This window comes from Triplophysa dalaica, chromosome 20 (assembly GCF_015846415.1).
Source record: "Triplophysa dalaica isolate WHDGS20190420 chromosome 20, ASM1584641v1, whole genome shotgun sequence".
NCBI classification, from domain to species: Eukaryota; Metazoa; Chordata; class Actinopteri; order Cypriniformes; family Nemacheilidae; genus Triplophysa; species Triplophysa dalaica.
Genome location: NC_079561.1, coordinates 15,144,950 through 15,165,462, shown reverse-complemented (window position 1 = coordinate 15,165,462; position 20,513 = coordinate 15,144,950). Strand labels below are relative to the sequence as shown.

Sequence of the window (20,513 nt, the reverse complement as noted above, 5' to 3'; positions counted from 1 at the left end):
CGGTATGAAAGGAAGTGGAGCGTATTTCCAGGGGAAACAAGTGACGCTATTAGAAAGCAGAACCTGAAGAGTTGTGTGGAGAGTGAAAGGGCATAGCGGATGTGTGGGAAGTACGAGAAAAAAAAAGGACAATCGAGGATATAGCAAGCGAGATAAAATCAGTGGGAGTGGAATACACGGCTCGTGGAGGGCTACAGATCAGCATGTCAGTGAGCTCTGTTTTGGGTCGGAGTGGTGTCTTCAATTGGGGTTACGCCGGCTGCAGTTGAGAAAGTGCTGTATTATCCTTGCCTTGAAGTTCGGGAGGTTCCACACTGCTTGCTACCTTGAGATGCACCTTGCCGCAAATACTCCCCCTATTCATGGTTGTTTGGTAAAGCTCACACACACATACATCTACGTACTCGCTCCCCAAACTCTCCTTGGTTTAATCACTCCGAGTGAACCTTGCGCCTTGCATTTCGTTTTTCTTCTACAAGTAAATTAAATATTTTTGTGAATTGATTTCTTGAATGTTTTGAGTTTGACGTTTATCTGTTGTTTATTTTGGGGGGGTTATTGATTGTGTTGCAGTAAGCATCCTCTGTAACTTTATTGGTGAAAATTATTTGCTATGTTTTGAATTGTTTATATATATAAGTATTTATCTATTGAAAGTGTACATATTGTTTAAACATATATATATATTGTTTATTCGTTTGGTTGTTTTTGTCAGAAATATAAAAAATTCTCATGATTTATTCATCCAGAATGGCTTACGAATGGTAAATTTGTCTGACTGAAACAGCATATTTTTTTTTCATTTGTTGTCTTCATATTGGTTGACAGGCCAAATACTGTCTGGCGCTCGAACAAGGTTAAATAGTTGAATAGTTGACATGCACTGGGCGTACCACCGTCACATGCTTTGGTCCAAGAAAAGCATTGACATATTCCACCAAAGATCTAAATGCGATATTGTGTATCTTGACGCAACAGGAAGCATTGTGAAGAAAAGTAAAGACAGCACAGGTCCTTTTTACATATATGAGCTAGTGGTCAGAAACCCAAATAAGGGTTCCTCTCCTTTTCCAGCAGCTACCTATGTGACCTGTGACCACACAACCTCATCAATTATGTATTTTCTGAGTGCTTTCCAAACAGATCATGCCAAGCAATATGGTCACAAAAACATCCGTCCACTTATGATCATATGTGATGGATCCTTCGTGCTCATGCATGCCATTTCACTCATCTTCTGCCAAACCAACCTCAATGCCTTGCTCCAAAGTTATTTTAGAATTCTGACAGGGAAAGGCACTGCTGAAGACTTTGATCTGCCTATACTCCACCGCTGTCTTAGTCATATCATGAAAAATGCTAAATCCCTGTGCAAAAAGCAGTAAGTAAAATCTCACTTTTTTTTAAAGTACATAACCATATTAAGGACAATACATCATTTATGATGACTTATGATGAAAGTTTTAATTTTTTTGTCTTTCAGTGCACCAAAAAACTACAAGCTGGCCATGCATATTTTTGGACTTCTGACCACAGCAAGGTCCATTGCTGAGTTTGATGATATGCTCCTGAGCTGCACTGTCATCTTCTCAAGCCCATGCAGCTCAGAAAATGTTGAAAAACACTTCAACAACATTCAGGCTTTGTTGACCACTGTAGGAGAGTCAGTGGTTGATGACAACAGCATAGTTTCTGAGGACCTTGAGGTAAACTGTAAACACATTAAAACATGTCTTGAAATAATGTTTTCTGCTAACCTGGTTAGAACCACTAATGTAAACATCATGTAAATGTCAAATTTTAGGACACCTTCAGTCAAACGCCTTTTCACAGGCATTTCATGGAGGTCATAGGCACTGCACCCCTCAACAACCAAGGGGATCCTAATGTGTACTATACTGAGACATTCATCTCCTCATTGGCTGCACACTTCTTGAGTCATGCAGCTCTATGGACAAGCATGATGCTGGGTCAGTTACACTTTTTGTGATTAAAAGAGTCACTCAGGGAAAGACTTAAACATATATTTACTTATTCACAATAATTTAGGGTAAAGTATTACTTGCCCATTGACATGTATGGACAAATACTAGGAGCTTGAGTCAGTTATTAAAATGCTTGCTTCCAGGCAAATGGTAAATATATTATTTAATAATATATTTATTTGTTTTGTTATGCAAAGTAATTTTTTAAGGTTAAGGTCTCCTACCCTTTTCTCTGCTTTTACATCTGTAAAGCTAAAGTTAAAAACTTGCTTGATGTGGTGTTGTTTTAAGTTCTACACAGATATGGTGTAGCACATGATGGATGCAGATTATTAAACCAAATAAGTTGTAAACCTAATGTTCAGGGGACCTGGGCAGGCATGGTGAAGGACCCCCATACCAGCTTTTCTCAAAGAAATTTTCCAAAATTTCAAAAAAAAAAAATGCCAGGTGTGATATAATTTGGATAAGTATATGCATTCTAGTGTTTAAATGTTTGAACCTATAACTTCAATCTGTACTGTACTGTAAACCCTTTTTATTTTTCTTATCAGAATTTCACACAAGACAAGAAGAGTCAAGGAATTATGGAAAAAAGTCAGTGGGACTTGAAGAAAATTCGCTTTAGAGGCAGACGACTGAACAGACTTGATGACTTCATAATGACCTGTAAAGACACCCACACTGCACTTCTGAGAGAATTTAATGATGCGGGACGTATCACTAAACGAAAGGTATAACAGTCTATTGTACTTAAATATATGTAAGTGTTATGTGTCGAAAAATGTTAATATTTTACATATCGCAGACACGTGAGAAATTGCTCCTTTGGTATGAGAAGTCTAAGATGCATCGCCCCAGAGAAAGATATACATTAGCAAAGTAAACACACTCTAAACAAACAAATTTTGGTATTTTAGTTTAAATAAAAAGTATATATTTCTAACATACAGTATATATCAAGTTGTACAAATATATGTACAAATAATATGTACAAATGTTGAAGAATGTCACTACCATACAAATAAAATAAATATAATTTAAATATATAATAAATTTCATTTTGTAGGAGCACCGTATTTTAAAGGAGAAGTGGAGGCAGCAAAAGCAAAGAAGGAGTCTATCTTACCGCCATCAACAAGCCATTCCATTTTAAAAAAGCAGTTGTAACATGAAGCACATTTGGATACTTTAGTAAAACCAATTTCTTCAAAGATATTTCTAGTTTACTAGTTATGTCTTTCCCGAAATAAACCAGGTGTCTACAGCTCAGAGGACAACCGGCAGACCTTCTCCTGACAGACAAACACCATCAGTGTCAGCACAGGAACCAGAGACAGAGAGCCAAGACAAAGATGCTTTTGAGGTGAACTTGGCTGTACTGTCTTTTCAGGTGTACGCTTACACCTTAAAGTTAAAACTGTACATTTTGGTCTGGGACATATTGAAAAAATTTGATTGTACCAGCCTTTAGGATACGCTACTTACAGTTGTGTTCAAAATTATTCAACCCCCAATGCTGTAAATGGTTTTAGGGAATTTAGTGTACATTTGTAATTGTATTCAGAATGAAATCCTACAAGGACTTCTTAAAGAACCATATGCAACTAAAATGACATCAATTAGTTTTGTAATACAGTAGTAAATGTTTCTTTTGTGAATATTAAGCATTATGCATTAATTCTATTATAATCTTACAGTTGTGTTCAAAATTATTCAACCCCCACTGAAATTGATTGTTTTGGTCGGTTTGACATTGATTATGATAATTCAGTCATCCTGCTTACAATTAAATCAAAGAGGCACGTGTAGGTCAGACAAATATAACATAACATTTATAATGAAATAACCACAAATGTCTTTTCTGAGCTCACATCATTATCAGTTTTATTCAACCCCCAAGTGACATTCAAGCTTAGTACTTTGTACAACATCGTTTTACAGTTATAACAGCTTTTAAACGTGAAGCATAGCTTTACACAAGTGTCTTGCAGCGATCTACGGGTATCTTCGCCCATTCATCACGGGCAAAAGCCTCCAGTTCAGTCACATTCTTAGGCTTGCGCACTGCAACTGCTTTCTTTAAGTCCCACCAGAGGTTCTAAATCGGATTTAAGTCTGGTGACTGCGATGGCCACTTCAAAATGTTCCAGCCTTTAATCTGCAACCATGCTCTAGTGGACTTGGAGGTATGCTTGTGATCATTGTCCTGTTGAAAGGTCCAACGTCTTCCAAGCCTCAGGTTTGTGACGGACTGCATCACATTTTCATCCAATATGTCCTGGTACTGAAGAGAATTCATGGTACCTTGCACACGCTGAAGCTTCCCAGTACCTGCAGAAGCAAAACAGCCCCAACGCATGATTGACCCCCCGCCATGCTTCACAGTGGGCAAGGTGTTCTTTTCTTCATAGGCCTTGTTCTTCCTCCTCCAAACATAGCGTTGATCCATGGGCCCAAACAGTTCTAATTTTGTTTCATCAGTCAACAGAACACTATCCCAAAACTTCTGTGGTTTGTCCACATGACTTTTGGCATACTGCAGTCGACTCTTCTTATTCTTTGGGGACAGCAAGGGGGTGCGCCTGGGAGTTCTGGCATGGAGGCCTTCATTACGCAGTATTGTCTGAGCAGAAACTTCAGTACCCACATCTGACAAATCTTTTCTCAGTTCCTCAGCAGTTACACGGGGACTTTTCTCCACTCTACGCTTCAGGTAGCGCACAGCAGTCGAAGTCAGCATCTTCTTTCTGCCACGACCAGGTAGCATTTCAACAGTGCCCTTTGCCTTGAATTTGCGAATGATGCTTCCTATGGTGTCTCTTGGTATGTTTAACATCTTTGCAATCTTCTTATAGCCATTGCCCTTCCTGTGAAGAGTAATCACCTGTTCTCTTGTCTTCCTGGACCATTCTCTTGACCTCACCATGTTTGTAACCACACCAGTAAATGTCTAGAAGGAGCTGAGTATCACAGTAATTTTAAAGCTGCCTAATTGAAGCTTATTAGGCTTTATTGCTGCTCCCTGATATCCACAGGTGTTTTCAATACCTGATTGAAAACACTTCATTGAACCTCTGTTCTTCAGAGTGGTAGTCTTTAAGGGGTTGAATAATTATGTCAATGAAGAATTCACAAAAGAAACATTTACTACTGTATTACAAAACTAATTGATGTCATTTTAGTTGCATATGGTTCTTTAAGAAGTCCTTGTAGGATTTCATTCTGAATACAATTACAAATGTACACTAAATTCCCTAAAACCATTTACAGCATTGGGGGTTGAATAATTGTGAACACAACTGTATTTGAATAACAGGTTTGCCTCAGCCACAATAACTGACAATTTAAAAACATAAATTGTGGGAATTAAACATTAACATATCAATTAATCTTACCATGTGAAAAGCAGAGTGCGCCCATAGCAGATTATTTTAGGGTATGTGGGGATAAGAACCAACAATGTCTGAAAATTGGAAAATTGCGAGGGTGAAATTGCTGAAGGATATTACTGTTTCCTTGGGAACTAAATAAAGCCTTAAAACCTGAACCAGTGAAAGGAAGAGTAAAGTGAGCCTATGAAACTGATCATAATGTCTATTTAGATGCAATTGGCCAACCAAGAAATATCCCAAATGAGTAGAAAGCTAGACATGAAGTTAAAGCTTGCTTCAAATCAATTTTTAGATAAATCTTGAAGAACAAAAACATGGAATGGATCATTTATCTTTATTATAACCAGCAGAGATTAATTAACTTCACTAATGAGGCTCTTCATGCCATAGGTGAACAGTTGGCACCAACAAGTAAAATGGCCTGGCAAAATACACAAGCACTGAATTGGCTTTTAGCAGAAAAAGGAGGCATATGCATAGTGTTTGGAGAGGACTGTTGTACCTACATTCCAAACAACACTGTCCCTGATGGTTCATTCACAAAAGCAATGGAAAAATTGAGAAACTTAAGAGACGAAATGATAGCCAATGTTGGCTCAGACAAAGAAATTGGAACATGGCTGGACTCGATCTTTGGATTATGAACTTCATGGCTGATTAAGATAGGAGTTTTTGCAGCAATAGGATTTACTATATTTTCTGTAGTATTTTGCTGTCTTTTTCCAGCTATAAGAGCTATGGTGGTAAAAGCTAAAGACAAACAGAGGACATTAAAAATGGAATTAAGTACGTATTCCAACAATGAAGAAAATATGCTGAAAATGTTAGCTGTTCTAAACGAATACGAGGAAAACGATGAGAAAGACAAGTGTCCCATGAATTACTAATGGTTTTTTGGACAGCAAGTGAGATGAGCTTGGAATTGTAAAATCTTTTATTGGGAATAGTTTTAAATATTACCTTAGACATTGTTAGGTAAGTAGTTAGATTGACTTTGTTTTTTTGACATCAACACGTATAAATGTTTGATGTTTCAATTAATCATTAGTGCTCTTTAATCAAACACTATTATTATTTCATTTATTATTTTATTGATATAATCAAAACAGTTACGTAAGTGCATCTGGTGCACATATGTGTATTTGTCACTGTATCTTCCTGAATTATGAGAAGCTGCCAACCAAGTGAGCTGCAGAACCTGATCTAAATAGCAGCAAGTGGTGGCGCCAACGATACAGGGTCATTGGCTGTTAAATCTGAAGACAGCATCATCCAGACGGTTTTCATCTGGACCAGTTCGAGTGTGGGCCAGGGCATGCATAAGGCAACGCAACGCGAAAGACCTAAGCATCTTGACAAGTCTTCACGACCACATAGAATGCCTATTTTACAACAGAAAATAACTACTATCTTACCAGAGAACCAGATTTACTGACACGACTAGCAAACACCTGGTCAATGTTACCCTGAATTGAACTCCACCAAATGACACTGTGAAACTTGATGCAATGATTGACGCCATAAATAACTTTGACAAACTGAGTGACACTACACTTATGTTCTGAGCAAAGGATCAACATTTCGCAGCAAATGATAGTGTCATGGTTCCACTCATGTCATGTTTTATTCTTGTTTTGTTGTGGAGCCATGGCATAGCCTTTAGTTATGTGGTGGGAGAGAGACTATTTTGGCACCTATTTGGCCATACTCTCTCTCTCTCCGGTCTGCGTCTTTGTTCCCATCATCTCGTTCCTCGTCAGCCTCTCCTTAGTGCTTAATCCCCAGCACCTGTTCCTCGTTAATGATCCTGTTTTGTCTTCCCTTTAAAACATCCTTGTGTTCTTTGTCCTGTGCTCTTTTTCGTATGCTGTCGTGTTTTAAACTGCAAGCTGTTTCTTGTCCTGCCTTGCCTTGCCTTGCCTTGCCTTGCCTTGCCTTGCCTTGCCTTGCCTTGCCTTGCCTTGCCTTGCCTCGCCTCGCCTCGCCTTGCCTCGCCTTGCCTTGTTCCCGTACCCGTACCCCGTGTCTTGTAAGTCTAGTTTAGTTAGTGTGTTAATATTCTAGTGTTTGTTTTCTTAGCTTAGTGAGTCTGTGTCTTCTGAGTTCTGTTAAATGTATCCTGTACTGTTTTCCCGATTGTGGGTTTTGTTTTGCCTTTTTGTATAGTCTTGTTTTTTGTATAATAAATATCCGTTTAACCCCTTCACGTCTGTCCTGTGCCTGAAATTGGGTTCTCCTGCCATGTCTTCCTTGAAGAACCATGACAGAATGAACTAGCCAAAGTTGAACCCTGCAGGCATAGAAGCGAGACATGCAAGTCAGGCCCGTCGCCTGTACAATGTTCGTCAGGGATACGGCGACGTGCTTGACTTCGCGGATCGCTTCTTCGAGACTGCAGGGGAGATGGTCCAAGATGAGCAGGAGCAGATGGTCCTGTTCAATGGCGGCCTCAACCATCCTCTGACGCGGGAGGAGATGCAGATGCTGAGACCGCTGGGCTTCAACGAACTGATCAGGTACGCCATGAATCGGCCGTATCCCAGGGCCTCAGTTGAGTAATACTCTCCTTCTCCGCTGGCCGTCATCCCCGAGGGTCGTTCCCTACAAATCGGGGTCATGGGCCTCTCCCCACCCTCTGCAGCCTCTCCACCACCACAGACTGGTCTCCGTGGCAAGCGGTGGAGGAGAATGTCTTCGGGGTCCTCCTTTGTGGCTTCCAAAAGCTGAAAAAGAAGAGGCAACGGAGGGCAGCCAGGAGTACGGAGGTCCTGAGTGCAATTGGGTTCTCCAGCTATGTCTTCCTTGAAGAACCATGACAGATAGATCAACGATGGATTCAGCGCTACCTTAGACACATCGATGGACCACCCTGGTCCTCAAAATCATCATGCAATGAACATATGGTGGAGAATGATGAACCGAACGGCAAGAATATAAAGGAACTACTATGTTTGTGCCATGTCTCCCAAAAATACCAATTGAGGGGACTGGAGGGCTAATCAGAACTGTGAAGAAATTGAAATGACTCATGGAGAATCTGATATGTTACGTAAGGTCTACAAGACATCATCACTTGGGAAGAACCACGAGACAAAAGTGTTCACATATCTATGGGGAGAGGCATGTCTGAGATGTCTGAGAAAAGTGCAGAACAGGAGCAATGGGCAGCAAAATGCTATAGATGTTCCGGACGAAAGAGGCGCTGGAATCATTGAAGACAGCTACTGGCTGTGTGGGTACTCAACTCAACTCAACTTTATTTATATAGCGCTTTTTACAATTTTCATTGTTACAAAGCAGCTGTACATGAGACACATTTAATACAAGTATGAATTCTAAAGCAGCCCCCCCGGCCAGGCAGATAGTGCAAAACAATATGCAAACGGTGGTGAGGAACCCAAAACTCCCATCGAGAAAAAAAACCTCAGGGGAACCCAGGCCCAACCAGGGGATTCCAGTTCCCCTCTGGCAAAAGCTGCTGCCTCTGCACAAGCTCATCAGTGCTTGCACAACAAGGCTTAATAAAAATATAAAAATTAAAGATTATCATTAACAATCTAATAGCATTTGAAATGTTGTAGAAAAAAAACAAAGTTGTCGCGTCCTTTATCCAGCTCTATCCTCTTAGCACTTGTCAGGTCACCGCTTCCCATTCTCAGCTCTGCCATCAGGTCTGGGCATGAACTGCATCCTGCGGTAACCTTGGAACAAAGAGACAAGACTGGCTGAGAGTAGAGTACTGTTCTGCACTCTTTGATGCAACAAGTACATCATTTGTTGTTGGATGTGTTCCTGGTTCCGGTTGATCTAAATAATGCAGCCTAAATCCTCTGAGGATTAATATTATGGAGGTGTAGTGTATGCAAGATTAAAAAGATGAGTCTTTAGTCTAGATTTAAACTGACAGAGTGTGTCTGCCTCCCGGACCGTGCAGGGAAGAATATTCCAAAGTTTAGGCGCTAGATAAGAAAAGGATCTACCACCTGCACTTGATTTTGAAATTCTAGGTATTACCAACTGACAGGACCCCTTAGAGCGTAATGTACGTGGTGGTCTGTAATACAATAGAAGTTCATTCAAATACTGCGGCGCTAGACCATGTAGGGCTTTATAGGTAATAAGCAAGATCTTAAAGTTAATGCGATGCTTTATAGGTAACCAGTGCAAGGTTGACAGAACCGGGGTTATATGCTCATACTTTTTTGTACGTGTAAGAACTCGAGCTGCCGCGTTTTGAACCAGTTGCAGTTTTTGTAATAGGCCCGCAGGGCAACCACCTAGAAGTGCATTACAGTAATCTAGTCTTGATGTCATGAATGCATGAATTAATTTCTCTGCATCTGACAGTGACAGCATATGACGTAATTTAGATATATTCTTAAGATGGAAAAAGGCAATTTTACAGGTGTTTGCGACATGGCTTTCAAATGAGAGAGTACTGTCAAATACAACGCCAAGATTCTTAGCTGATGACGAGGATTTTATGGAGCATCCGTCAATCGTTAAGCAGTATTCTTGGTTGTTACGCATAGCAGTTTTCGGTCCAGTAAGTAACAATTCTGTTTTGTCCGAGTTTAGTAGTAAAAAATTGTTACTCATCCACATTTTTAAGTCAACTATGCAATCCTTTATTCGATGAAACTGCTGGGTTTCATGAGGCATCGAGGAAATATAAAGTTGAGTATCATCAGCATAACAGTGAAAGCTAATTCCGTGTCGCTTTATTATATCTCCTAGAGGTAGCATGTATAATGCGAAGAGCAGGGGTCCCAAGACTGAGCCCTGTGGTACACCGTACTGGACTTGTGATTTGCGGGACACCTCATTGTTTATTGCTACAAATTGAAAACGGTCGGATAAATAAGACTTAAACCATTTCAATGCTATTCCGTTAATGCCGACGTAATTTTCGAGTCTATGTAGAAGTATGCTGTGGTCAATGGTGTCAAATGCAGCACTGAGGTCTAGCAGCACCAATAACGAAATACAGCCACGGTCAGACGCTAAAAGCAGATCATTTGTAACTCTGATCAAAGCAGTCTCTGTACTGTGACATGCTCGAAATCCAGACTGGAATTCATCATTAATGTCATTCCTTTGGAGGAAGGAGCATAATTGGGTTGAAACTACTTTTTCCAGAACTTTAGATATAAAAGGTAAATTCGATATAGGCCTGTAATTCCCTAGTTCTTTAGGGTCGAGTTTGGTTTTTTTTAAAAGAGGCCTTATAACAGCCACCTTAAATGCTTTAGGCACATGTCCTAATGTCAGAGATGAGTTAATAATACTAAGAAGAGGATCTATAATTTCGGGGAGGATTTCTTTCAGTAGTTTTGTAGGTATAGGGTCTAGCATGCATGTTGATGATTTAGATGATTTAATGATTTTAGACAGTTCATCGTGATCTACTGTAGAAAATAATTGCAATTTCTCCTTAGGGGTGCTGTAGTTAGTTTGTTCAGCGGATTTCACTACAGGTTGCATTGTTATAATTTTTTCTCTTATATCTTGGATTTTACTTGTGAAGTAGTTCATAAATTCATCACTGTTATGCTGATAATCAGAATCTGACGTCGATGACGACTTATTTTTTGTTAATTTAGCCACGGTGTTAAATAAGAACCTAGGGTTGTGATGGTTTTCCTCTATTAGTGTTGAAAAGTAGGCGGATCTAGACGTTTTTATTGCATTCCTGTAATTTCGAGTACTATCCTTCCATGCTATACGAAATACCTCTAGATTCGTTTTCTTAAAGTTGCGCTCCATTTTACGGGATGCTTTTTTTAGAGTCTGAGTGTGTTCATTATACCACGGTGTTGGGCTGCTATTTTTAATTTTCTTTAAACGCAGAGGAGCAACTGTGTCTAATATTTCCGAGAAAGTAGAGTTAAAATTTTCAATAGTAGTGTCAAAATCGTCAACGTTATTACTCATGCTGGATATTTTAGACAATTCAGGCAGATTATCGAGAAACGCATCTTTGGTAGTTGAAGTAATCGTTCTACCATATTTGTAACAAGGAGTTTGATTTGCAGCCGTAGGCCATTGAAGCAAACATAATATCAGATAATGATCCGAAATATCTTCACTCTGCTGAACGATTTTAACATCGTCCACATTTATACCATAAGAAAGTATTAAATCTAAAGTATGATTACGAAGGTGAGTGGGTCCTGACACATGTTGACTAACGCCCATGGAGTTAAGAGTGTCTTTGAAAGCCAGTCCCAAGGCATCTGTATCATTGTCTACATGGATATTAAAGTCACCGACGACAAGGACTCTATCTGCGGCCAGTACTAGTTCTGATAAGAACCCACCAAAATCTTTAATAAAATCTGTGTGGTGCCCTGGAGGCCTATATACAATAGCTAGAATAAATTTTAAAAATGTTTTGTCCTTAGTAATAGGTGTCGATACGTGAAGTACCATGACTTCAAAAGAACTGTACTTAAAATTAGACTTCTGAGAGGTAATAAAAGAATTCTTGTAAAGTGCAGCGACACCTCCCCCTCTACCTTTTAGACGAGGCTCGTGTTTATAGTAATAATCATGGGGAACGGATTCATTTAGAGTAATAAAATCATCTGGCTTTAGCCATGTTTCTGTCAAACAAAGCATGTCTATTTTATGATCGGTTATCAAATCGTTAACAAAAAGTGCTTTATTTGAGAGAGATCTAATATTAAGCAATCCGAGTCGTAACAGCTGATTATCTGTATTTTGTTCATGTTTGATTTGTTTAACGTTTATTAAATTACTTTCAAGAGGTTTACGCAATATCTTATGTTTGCTAATCCGGGGGACAGACACAGTCTCTATTTTATGTTGTTTGTAAGAAGGGATTATTACATGTTGTATATTTTGTGTATTCTGTAACGCGAGACGGCAAGCAGACAGTTGGTTAAGCCATTCTGTCTCCTTCCTGACCTGGGCCCTAGGTAGTCAGCCTTTAGCATTATTAAGACTGTGTGCCAAATTTCTAGAGAGGAGGAAAACCCCATCCCAGGAGGGATGGAGACCATCTCGTTTCAACAGGTCAGGTCTGCCCTCAAAACTCTTCCAGTTATTTATAAAATCTATATTATTCTGCAGGCACCACTCAGACAACCAGCCATTTAGTGATGATAATCTGCTATAAATCTCATCACCACGGTAAGCAGTAAGGGGGCCAGAGAATATTACAGTGTCTGACATCGTTTTTGCGAGCTCACACACCTCTTTAATATTATCTTTAGTGATCTCCGATTGACGGAGTCTAACATCATTTGTGCCGACATGAATAACAATCTTACTGTATTTACGATTAGCCTTAGCCAGCACATTTAAATTTGACTTGATGTCAGGCGCTCTGGCTCCCGGTAAACATTTGACTATGGTGGCTGGTGTCTCTATGTTAACGTTCCGGACAATAGAATCACCGATCACTAGGGCACTTTCAGCAGGTTTCTCAGTCGGTGCGTCACTGAGCGGGGCAAACCTGTTCGAGACTTTAATCGGAACGGTTGAGTGATGTTTTGTCCTGCGACTATGCCGTCTCACCGTCACAAAGTTTCCCAGCTGCAGGGGATTTTCAACCGGAACCGAGCTGTGTGCGCTAACATTGCTCGCATCCGAAGTGTTTTCTACGGTTCTTACACTCTTACTATCCTCAAATAAAGATTGGATGCGAGACTCTAATTCTAAAATCTTCTCCGTCAGCCTAACTACTTCCCTGCATTTATCACATGTAAAACCCTCGCCGCTGACAGAGAAGGCTAAACTAAACATATGACATGAGGTGCAAGTAACAACAATAGGAATAGAAGCCATAACTCACCGGGTATGAAGTGCAATCCTAACTTACCAAGGTTGCTTGATGAGTCTTAGTATATACACTTAAAAAGAGAAACAGTTAGCACACAAGACAAATAGGGGGAGATGATATTCCACAATGTAAACAGAAGGCAAGCTAACACGCTAATATGCTAGCGGCGTTACGTTTCAATGAATATAGGTTTAAAATATAAAGTTATAAATAATTCGGCAACGACAGTGATATGTAACGACAGTGATATGTAACGATAGTAAAATACACTAATAATAAGACCAAGAACAAATGTGAGGTGAAGCAAGTGTCAGAGGATACAAACTAGCCGCCGGCAGCGATGCAATCAGGAACCGGAGAGCCTGGCAATCAGGAACCAAATCTGAGTGTCGATGAGGGTACTGAGTGTACTTATACAGAGGAACTGGACAGGACTGTGTTCCCTAATAAAGTTACATGTTGGAGTGATCATCATACCACATGAAATGTTGACATGAAGAGGACTGTTTGATTTCCTATCTGATAGCTCTGTGCCAAAGAATCATCACATCTGGACTGTGGTGGAGAAAGTCTCAGCTGCTTTTTGTCCAATGTTAGGAGTCAGCTCTTTAATGAATGGTGTTGAGATCACCAGATTTGAGTTTACGTCATTTATGAACACAACAAACATTTTAACGAAAGCCATCAAGGAGGAGCTACGTGGACTATGACAGTTTTGCAAAAATCGCCTGGTCTTGGACCAGTTAAATGCTGCGAAAGTAGGACTTTGTCCAGTAATTGGAGAAACCTGTGGCACCTATATTCCAGAGAAGAATAAACATCTCATCGGCAAGGAAAGAAGATCATCTCTTTAATGATTGAGACTTTCACCAAATCTGAGGTTGACTCAGAAGAATTTAATTGGGTGTGGCAAGGAAGCGTGGTTTAGTGACGTCTGTACCGGGGAGGAGAGACACGGGAAAGACGGTAAGCAAGTAGGTCGATTGCAGATTAAGATCACCTGCATCTCATTACAGTGACTGGTAAGGAGACAGCTTAAAGGCTCGCAGATTCGAAGGAGATTTTGAGAGAGATGGACTGGGAGACCTGGGAGCTGAACCGCCACACTGGTGATCCATACGGACTGTATTCCGAGTGAAAACCGAAGAAGTCTATTGTGTTATTTTGAGTTACATGCCAGAGTGCATTGACGCAACGTCTTGTTGTTGTGAGACTTACGAATAAAAGGAATTCTTGTCTCCCAGTCCACGCTGACCCCGCCTCCTTTCTTCCACCCTCTTTGAACCTGACTACATTGGGACTGGATGACAAGTGTGTTTACTAACATGAAAAATTTGATGTTAATTGCGGCTTGCTTTATTGAATGCATTATATTGACGTTATGCATTTGCCCATGTATCATGAAGTCATTTCAACGAACTGCTGCAGCCACTGTTTCCAGTCAGATGATTGTTTATGCTGTATCACAATGTAGCATGGAAAAGTCACACATATGCTACTATTGACTAAAAAAGGTCAAGAAACTGATGTATATTAGAGGGTTAAAAACAGAAATACTGATGTTATAAAGTATTTACAGAAGGGTAGAATTTTTTTTTACATATATATTGCTTGCTTGTAACCTAAGTATAATTTGAACCTACGTATCATTTCATTTTACTTAATACTTTATCCTAAGTATTTTATCATTCACTGAATGCACACAAATTTATTAATCTATTTGAGCACTATTGATCATGATGTTTTGGATGTTACAATTTATATAAGTCTATAATATCCTGTTTACGGGTACCATTTCATTGGAGTGTGAGGCTTGTCAGCCTCAAAGGGGGGATTATATGGTGTTTTTTCTATTATAGTATTATGTTTTCTTATGTAAAATGATACATTTAGTTGGTTATAGGTTTCATGTATTCTTATGAAATAATATTGGGCCTCATGTACAAGTATGAGCTCTTGAAAACCTGCATGAACAACAAACATCTTATCTTAACTGCACGTACACCACACATAATTTTTATTAAGGAAGTTTGGTTTGTCGCATAGAGTCAAGGATGCTGGTATCTCTAAACAGTAAGCTCATTTTATCAAAGCTAATGTTATGAGTCTGAACACTTGAACATCTGCACACACACCAAATATCTTTAAACAGTAAGACGTACACCCCACCCCACACACTTTTGTAGAGAACTTTAATTAAATCGCATACAAACAAGGACACTGGGTAGCTCATTATCGCTAAACCATGAGCTCATTTTTAATAAAAACAAGTGTAAATCATGTAGCATCCGAAAGGCCGATTCGCCACAACAAACACAGGCTAGTTTTTTAAATGGATGCCAATGGGTTTTGTTACCTGTTACGCTTTCTCTAGTTGGAAGTATTACAGACCCTTCCATCTCACTAAAAAGTGGTAACTTATCTATGCCAGAGCCCCTTCTTATACCTAGTGCTAACTGCTAACAACAGTAAACAGCGTTTGTAACTTGTCAAGGAGAGAAAATAACTGAATGAAGTACTTCAGGGATTATTAAATAATATATGGATGCTTATGCAATTAAAATAAATTAAAATTAAGTGTGGAAGGTGTCCAGCATGTATTTATGCATAGCGCTGTAATTTTAATTGCAGTCATGTTACAAAACGGACCAAACAAACTGTAATGTTCAATAAAGACAGCAAACTGCTTGTTTAATTGTAATTTATTTTTTATATATATATTGAAGAGACATGAGTGTAAAACATTGGAATTATACACCAAAAAATACAAATAAACATGTGATAGACAAGAGTAAAGCTTTTATGGCAGACCGGGTAAACAGGGGAAGACTTTTTTAAAGAAGCTTACTGTAGTAGAGTAGGCGGGGCGAGACCGTGGTTCGAGTCCGGTGAGTAATTTTGAATGAGCGCCAGTTGTGCGCTCATTGTGTGTGTGTGTGTGTGTGTGTGTGTTGTTCGCCGGCGGTCGTCCGTGAGGGGCCGCCTGCTGTTATTATTTGTATTAAATCTTTGTTAAAATGTCTTCCGGTTCCCGGCTCCTTCCTTCCCTTTTATGGAGAATTTCTACACTTACAAATAAATAAAAGTTTAACTGGCATTGATGGCATTTATTAGTTTGTTTTGTACGGAAGTTCTAAGAGGCCATGCGTTATAATATTTTTTCGTTCTTGTTTTCTCGTGATCACGACATCATTTTCTCGTGATCACGTAATTACCATTTGTTTTCTCGTGATCACGATTAAATTTTCTTGTGATCTCGACACAACAAAAGTGGTGTTCTCGTGATCCCGACATCTCATTTTTTTGCCGAAAATTTCGCGCATTTTGAGCGCCTTTGCATACACGTTGCCACAATAACAAAAGTAGGCTAATAATTGCCCAAAATGGACTTTATCTCAGCATTAAGAGAGCAGGGTGTCCCAGAGGACAACCTTAGACGAATGGAGGAAGATAAGGCAAGTTACTTGCTATTTTAATATGTTTACTATTCCTGCTTTTGGTTATTGAACGTACGGTTTAATAAAACCGAAAGACGAATTTTAGTGTTATTGATTATTGCAGGTAAGATTAGATTTAAATTCATGACTGTCAGTTATTTGTAAAGTAAATCTGTTGGAGGGCTAGCTGTTTAAGACCATTGAATGAAATGCTTGGACATATTTGTATCAGTAAAGGGTATGTAATGAAAGGACTAATGTTAAGATCATGCGAATGAATGCCTTCGTATCGTTCAAGCTGGCGTAGGAGTTACAAACTTATAAATGTCAAAGATTTTTTTAAATGCACAGTTTGGGTTTTTTATACTGCTGGTCAGTAGTATTGTTGGACTTTAAAAAATGTCCTGCATGTCCAAAAATTGGAGAAAGGCGATTTCTAATCAAACTGAGGTTTATTAATCAGATTAACAAAAATACAGCGCTGGGTTGCTGGACAACACTCCTCTGTCCTTCCCAGGAACAACAACCCCCACAGCACATGGTCACAGCATTTATTGTTATTTCACGCCGATCTCTCTTCTGCCGGGGGCCGTGATCCCCCCTGCCTCCACCAATCCCAGAAGTCTTCTTTGTCTCCTCTCCTCCAATCACTGACTTCTTTTCCTTCATAGTTTCTGCAAAAGAACATACACAACATCCCCCACCCAGTATCTCTGTAGTTTCTGCGGAGCAGCATATTAGATCCCCCATCTCTGGCACTCTTATCATCTATCATAGTACATGTGTTTGTGTTTGTTGAACTGAGTACGCATTCCAGCTTAAGGGACTCTCTGCTTCTGCTGTGGATTGGAGGAGAAGTTATTTTATCAGTTGCTCTCATCTTAACTCTCCTGCCTCCACCTCAGTCTGGCCTCCTCTTTTACACACATTCCTGTTGCGAAGCACATCAATAGGCATATAGCTGTTTCACATCTATGACACTATAAAATCTTATTTAAACTAACAACTCTTTTTTATAAAAGCATAATAATAAAACCATTTAATAAAATGATAATCAAAACACTGTAATAAATGTCATGATATAAAAACATATTCCCACAGTATCACCGCAGCAAAAAAGACGGCGCAGACGGCACAAAGCAGAGTCAGTGCCCGCAGCAGCAGTCTCAGGCTTCACCTGTAGTAGCTGCAATAGACTTTGCAGCTCTCATATTGGACTGTTTAGCCAACGCAGGCACTGCAGTTCCACAATTGACTGACCCAGGCCCAGATACTTCATTGACTCTTAAAGGATTTTTTAATAAGTTTTATTATGTTTAAATCTTTATTCTTTATTACAGTTTTGATGAACATAATATGTGTGTGTGTGTAGCCTTGCGTACAAAGATTGGGGGAAGCAGCAGAAGGCAGTTGGTGCCTCTAGGTATGTGAGTGCAGATAATAAATTAAAGGGTCAAACCAAAGGTGGAACAAAAAGGTGCACGCACACACATACCATTATCTGAGTACTTAGCTATGCAGAAGTTGGGTGTGGGGGTGTCGTGTCATGTGATGTTTTGCAGAAAAGTTGCAGACAAAGAAGAAGAAATTGATTGGACAAAACCAGGGTGGACCACGGAAAAGAAAGAAGACGCACCCTCTCACTTACACACTATAAATATGTTGTAACCCCTCCCCGCTGAGTTGTTGTGCTTGAGACGTTGTGTCTGAAACAACCCAGCGCTGTTTCTGATCAATAAACTTCAACATTTATTAGAGTTGCCTCTTTCCAATTTTTGATCACGCAGGACCATATAAAGTCCATCACTCTCGAGACAGAAGGATGCTGATATATATATATATAAATATATATATATATACATTTGTAACTAACATATGACTCTGCCCGTTAAAGCCTTGCTAAAGTCATTTTTGTAATTTACTGTTTTTGACACAAAGTCATTCTACACTATGTAAAGAACATTCTTTGAAAATATGCCTTTGATATATTTGTCAAAGATTGAGATTATACTAAAACTAATTAATAAAATCAAACTTTGATGCAGTTCCTCTGAAGTTCCTCTGTTCATGGTTATATAGGGGTTTTCCAATTGTATACGTTTTCTCACAGTAGTAATGTGCACTAGTTAACAGTTAACAGGTTCCATGTTATTGTAGCAAAAAGCTGCACTTAAATTCACTGTAACGAATTGCTGTAAAACCTACAGCGTTATTTTACAGAAGCTGACTGTTTTTTAAATAATACAGAATATTGCTGTAAAGTGCAATGCATTCTGGGGTCACGTGACGGATTAACTCAAATGTACAGAATATTGCTGTAAATTTTAAATCTACAATGGCGGGATGATCTTCAACAGTCGAGATTTGGGTAGTTCGCGAAATGTGTGATTCACACCTGTGGTAAGTGACTTATTACGTTTTTTTTTTTCAAATTTGGTAACTGTCATACTGGTAACGTTATATAGAGGTATCTACATTCGCGTTTCATATTGGTAACCCCGGATTCAACCTCCATCCGCGGGGACCGAAGGAGTCTTGCTGGGGGTTTCGGCAGCGCCGTCGAGGTAATTTCAAACATTCTCCGTCGCTATAGCACCTGAGGACAGAAGTTGTTCATGTTATTTAGAGTTTTTGTTCACACCAGGAGCGAAGGCGGTATGTGAGAAGCTACAGTTCATTGTATTAGTAAGTTGACGGTTGTTTTTTAATGTTGAACATCGCGCCCGCCGCCACGGTAAAAGTTACATGCTTCGACTGTTGGGATTCACGGGACTTTAGTGTTGAAGATCACACTCGGTCGTGATTATTTTGTGGTTTAATTCAAATGTGCAAATGCAGTCATCCGTTAAATCGAGCGCCCAAATTAAAACGAGTCACCAAAGCTTGAGGTAAGTCGATGTTCACGGAGTATAGCCCGATAAAGTGATTAATGTACGTAACCATCTAGATATACAGTATATGTAATGTGTGGACCGTTTTACAGACTCACTTGGGCTTTGTTTTGCGATGTTGTTACATGATGGTTATGTTGGTTAACGTGTTGTTTAAACATGAATGTTTAAACATTCCTTGTTTAAAGAGCCTTGTATGCTACTATGAAGTTGTAACTGAATAAAAATATTTCATGTAAAACAAGGTACAAAATTTGTCTGTAATGCATTTTTGTATCAATTAAAAAATAAATAAACACTGTATATCCAGTATGCAAAACATACTGGATATACAGTGATTATGTATTTCTTCTAAATACAGTAAATTAAAATCAAGCAATTGGCTCTAAAAAATACAGCATTATACTGTTGCTATTCAAAATTACAGTTTTTTCCTGTATTATGCAATAACAGAAAATGGCTGTAAATTAAATTACAGTACAGTGGCTGTAAAATTTACAGTAACTGGCTGGCAACCCTGCTGCCAGTAATGTACTGTAAATTTTACAGGATTTTTTTACAGTGTTGTTTTATTAGCAGCAAATGATTAATATTAATGTACACTGTTGTGTACGAAATTAACAAACATTTAAAGTAATGTTTTTGTTTAAACATTGTATTGGGTTCATGAAGTTATGAATAGGAGCAATTTTATTTCGATTGGAATAGTATTTTTTATAGGGGCAAAACAATTTTAGATTGTTTGCCAGAATTGACCAAGACAATTGAATCTTTTATTGTTTTGCTATCATATGTGTTTTTTTTTCAGTTATGCACAATTGCATTTGTTGCACTTTAACTTTTATAATACATTTGCACGTGAATTGTTTTATTTGCATCAACTTATTCATATTTTTCTAAACAATTGTGTCCTGAATTGTGACAGTGACGTTTTTTTTCACAAAGTTGTATTAAAAGAAACTTTATTGCTATAAAGAATAGTTTTTGCAGCTGTGCTA

General features: G+C 38.9%; 1 protein-coding gene across 1 annotated transcript; it reads left to right on the top strand.

Annotated features, from left to right (window-relative positions):
* Positions 1 to 1,110: 1,110 nt before the first annotated feature.
* LOC130409561 (uncharacterized) lies at positions 1,111 to 8,196 on the top strand. Its single transcript, XM_056733602.1, has 7 exons — positions 1,111 to 1,381; positions 1,484 to 1,706; positions 1,805 to 1,970; positions 2,351 to 2,435; positions 2,614 to 2,719; positions 7,730 to 7,896; positions 8,022 to 8,196. The coding sequence occupies exons 1-7, from the start codon at positions 1,116 to 1,118 to the stop codon at positions 8,194 to 8,196; spliced, it is 1,188 nt and encodes a 395-aa protein (XP_056589580.1). The 5' UTR covers positions 1,111 to 1,115.
* Positions 8,197 to 20,513: the final 12,317 nt, after the last annotated feature.

What these genes read in the sequence shown, in the direction of transcription:
- LOC130409561 (XM_056733602.1), top strand. Translation starts at nt 1,116, where the DNA reads ATGTATTTTCTGAGTGCTTTCCAAACAGATCATGCCAAGCAATATGGT. An exon ending in AAATCCCTGTGCAAAAAGCA is followed by an intron (nt 1,382 to 1,483) that starts GTAAGTAAAATC and finishes TTTGTCTTTCAG; the next exon opens with TGCACCAAAAAACTACAAGC. An exon ending in GGCTTCAACGAACTGATCAG is followed by an intron (nt 7,897 to 8,021) that starts GTACGCCATGAA and finishes CACCCTCTGCAG; the next exon opens with CCTCTCCACCACCACAGACT.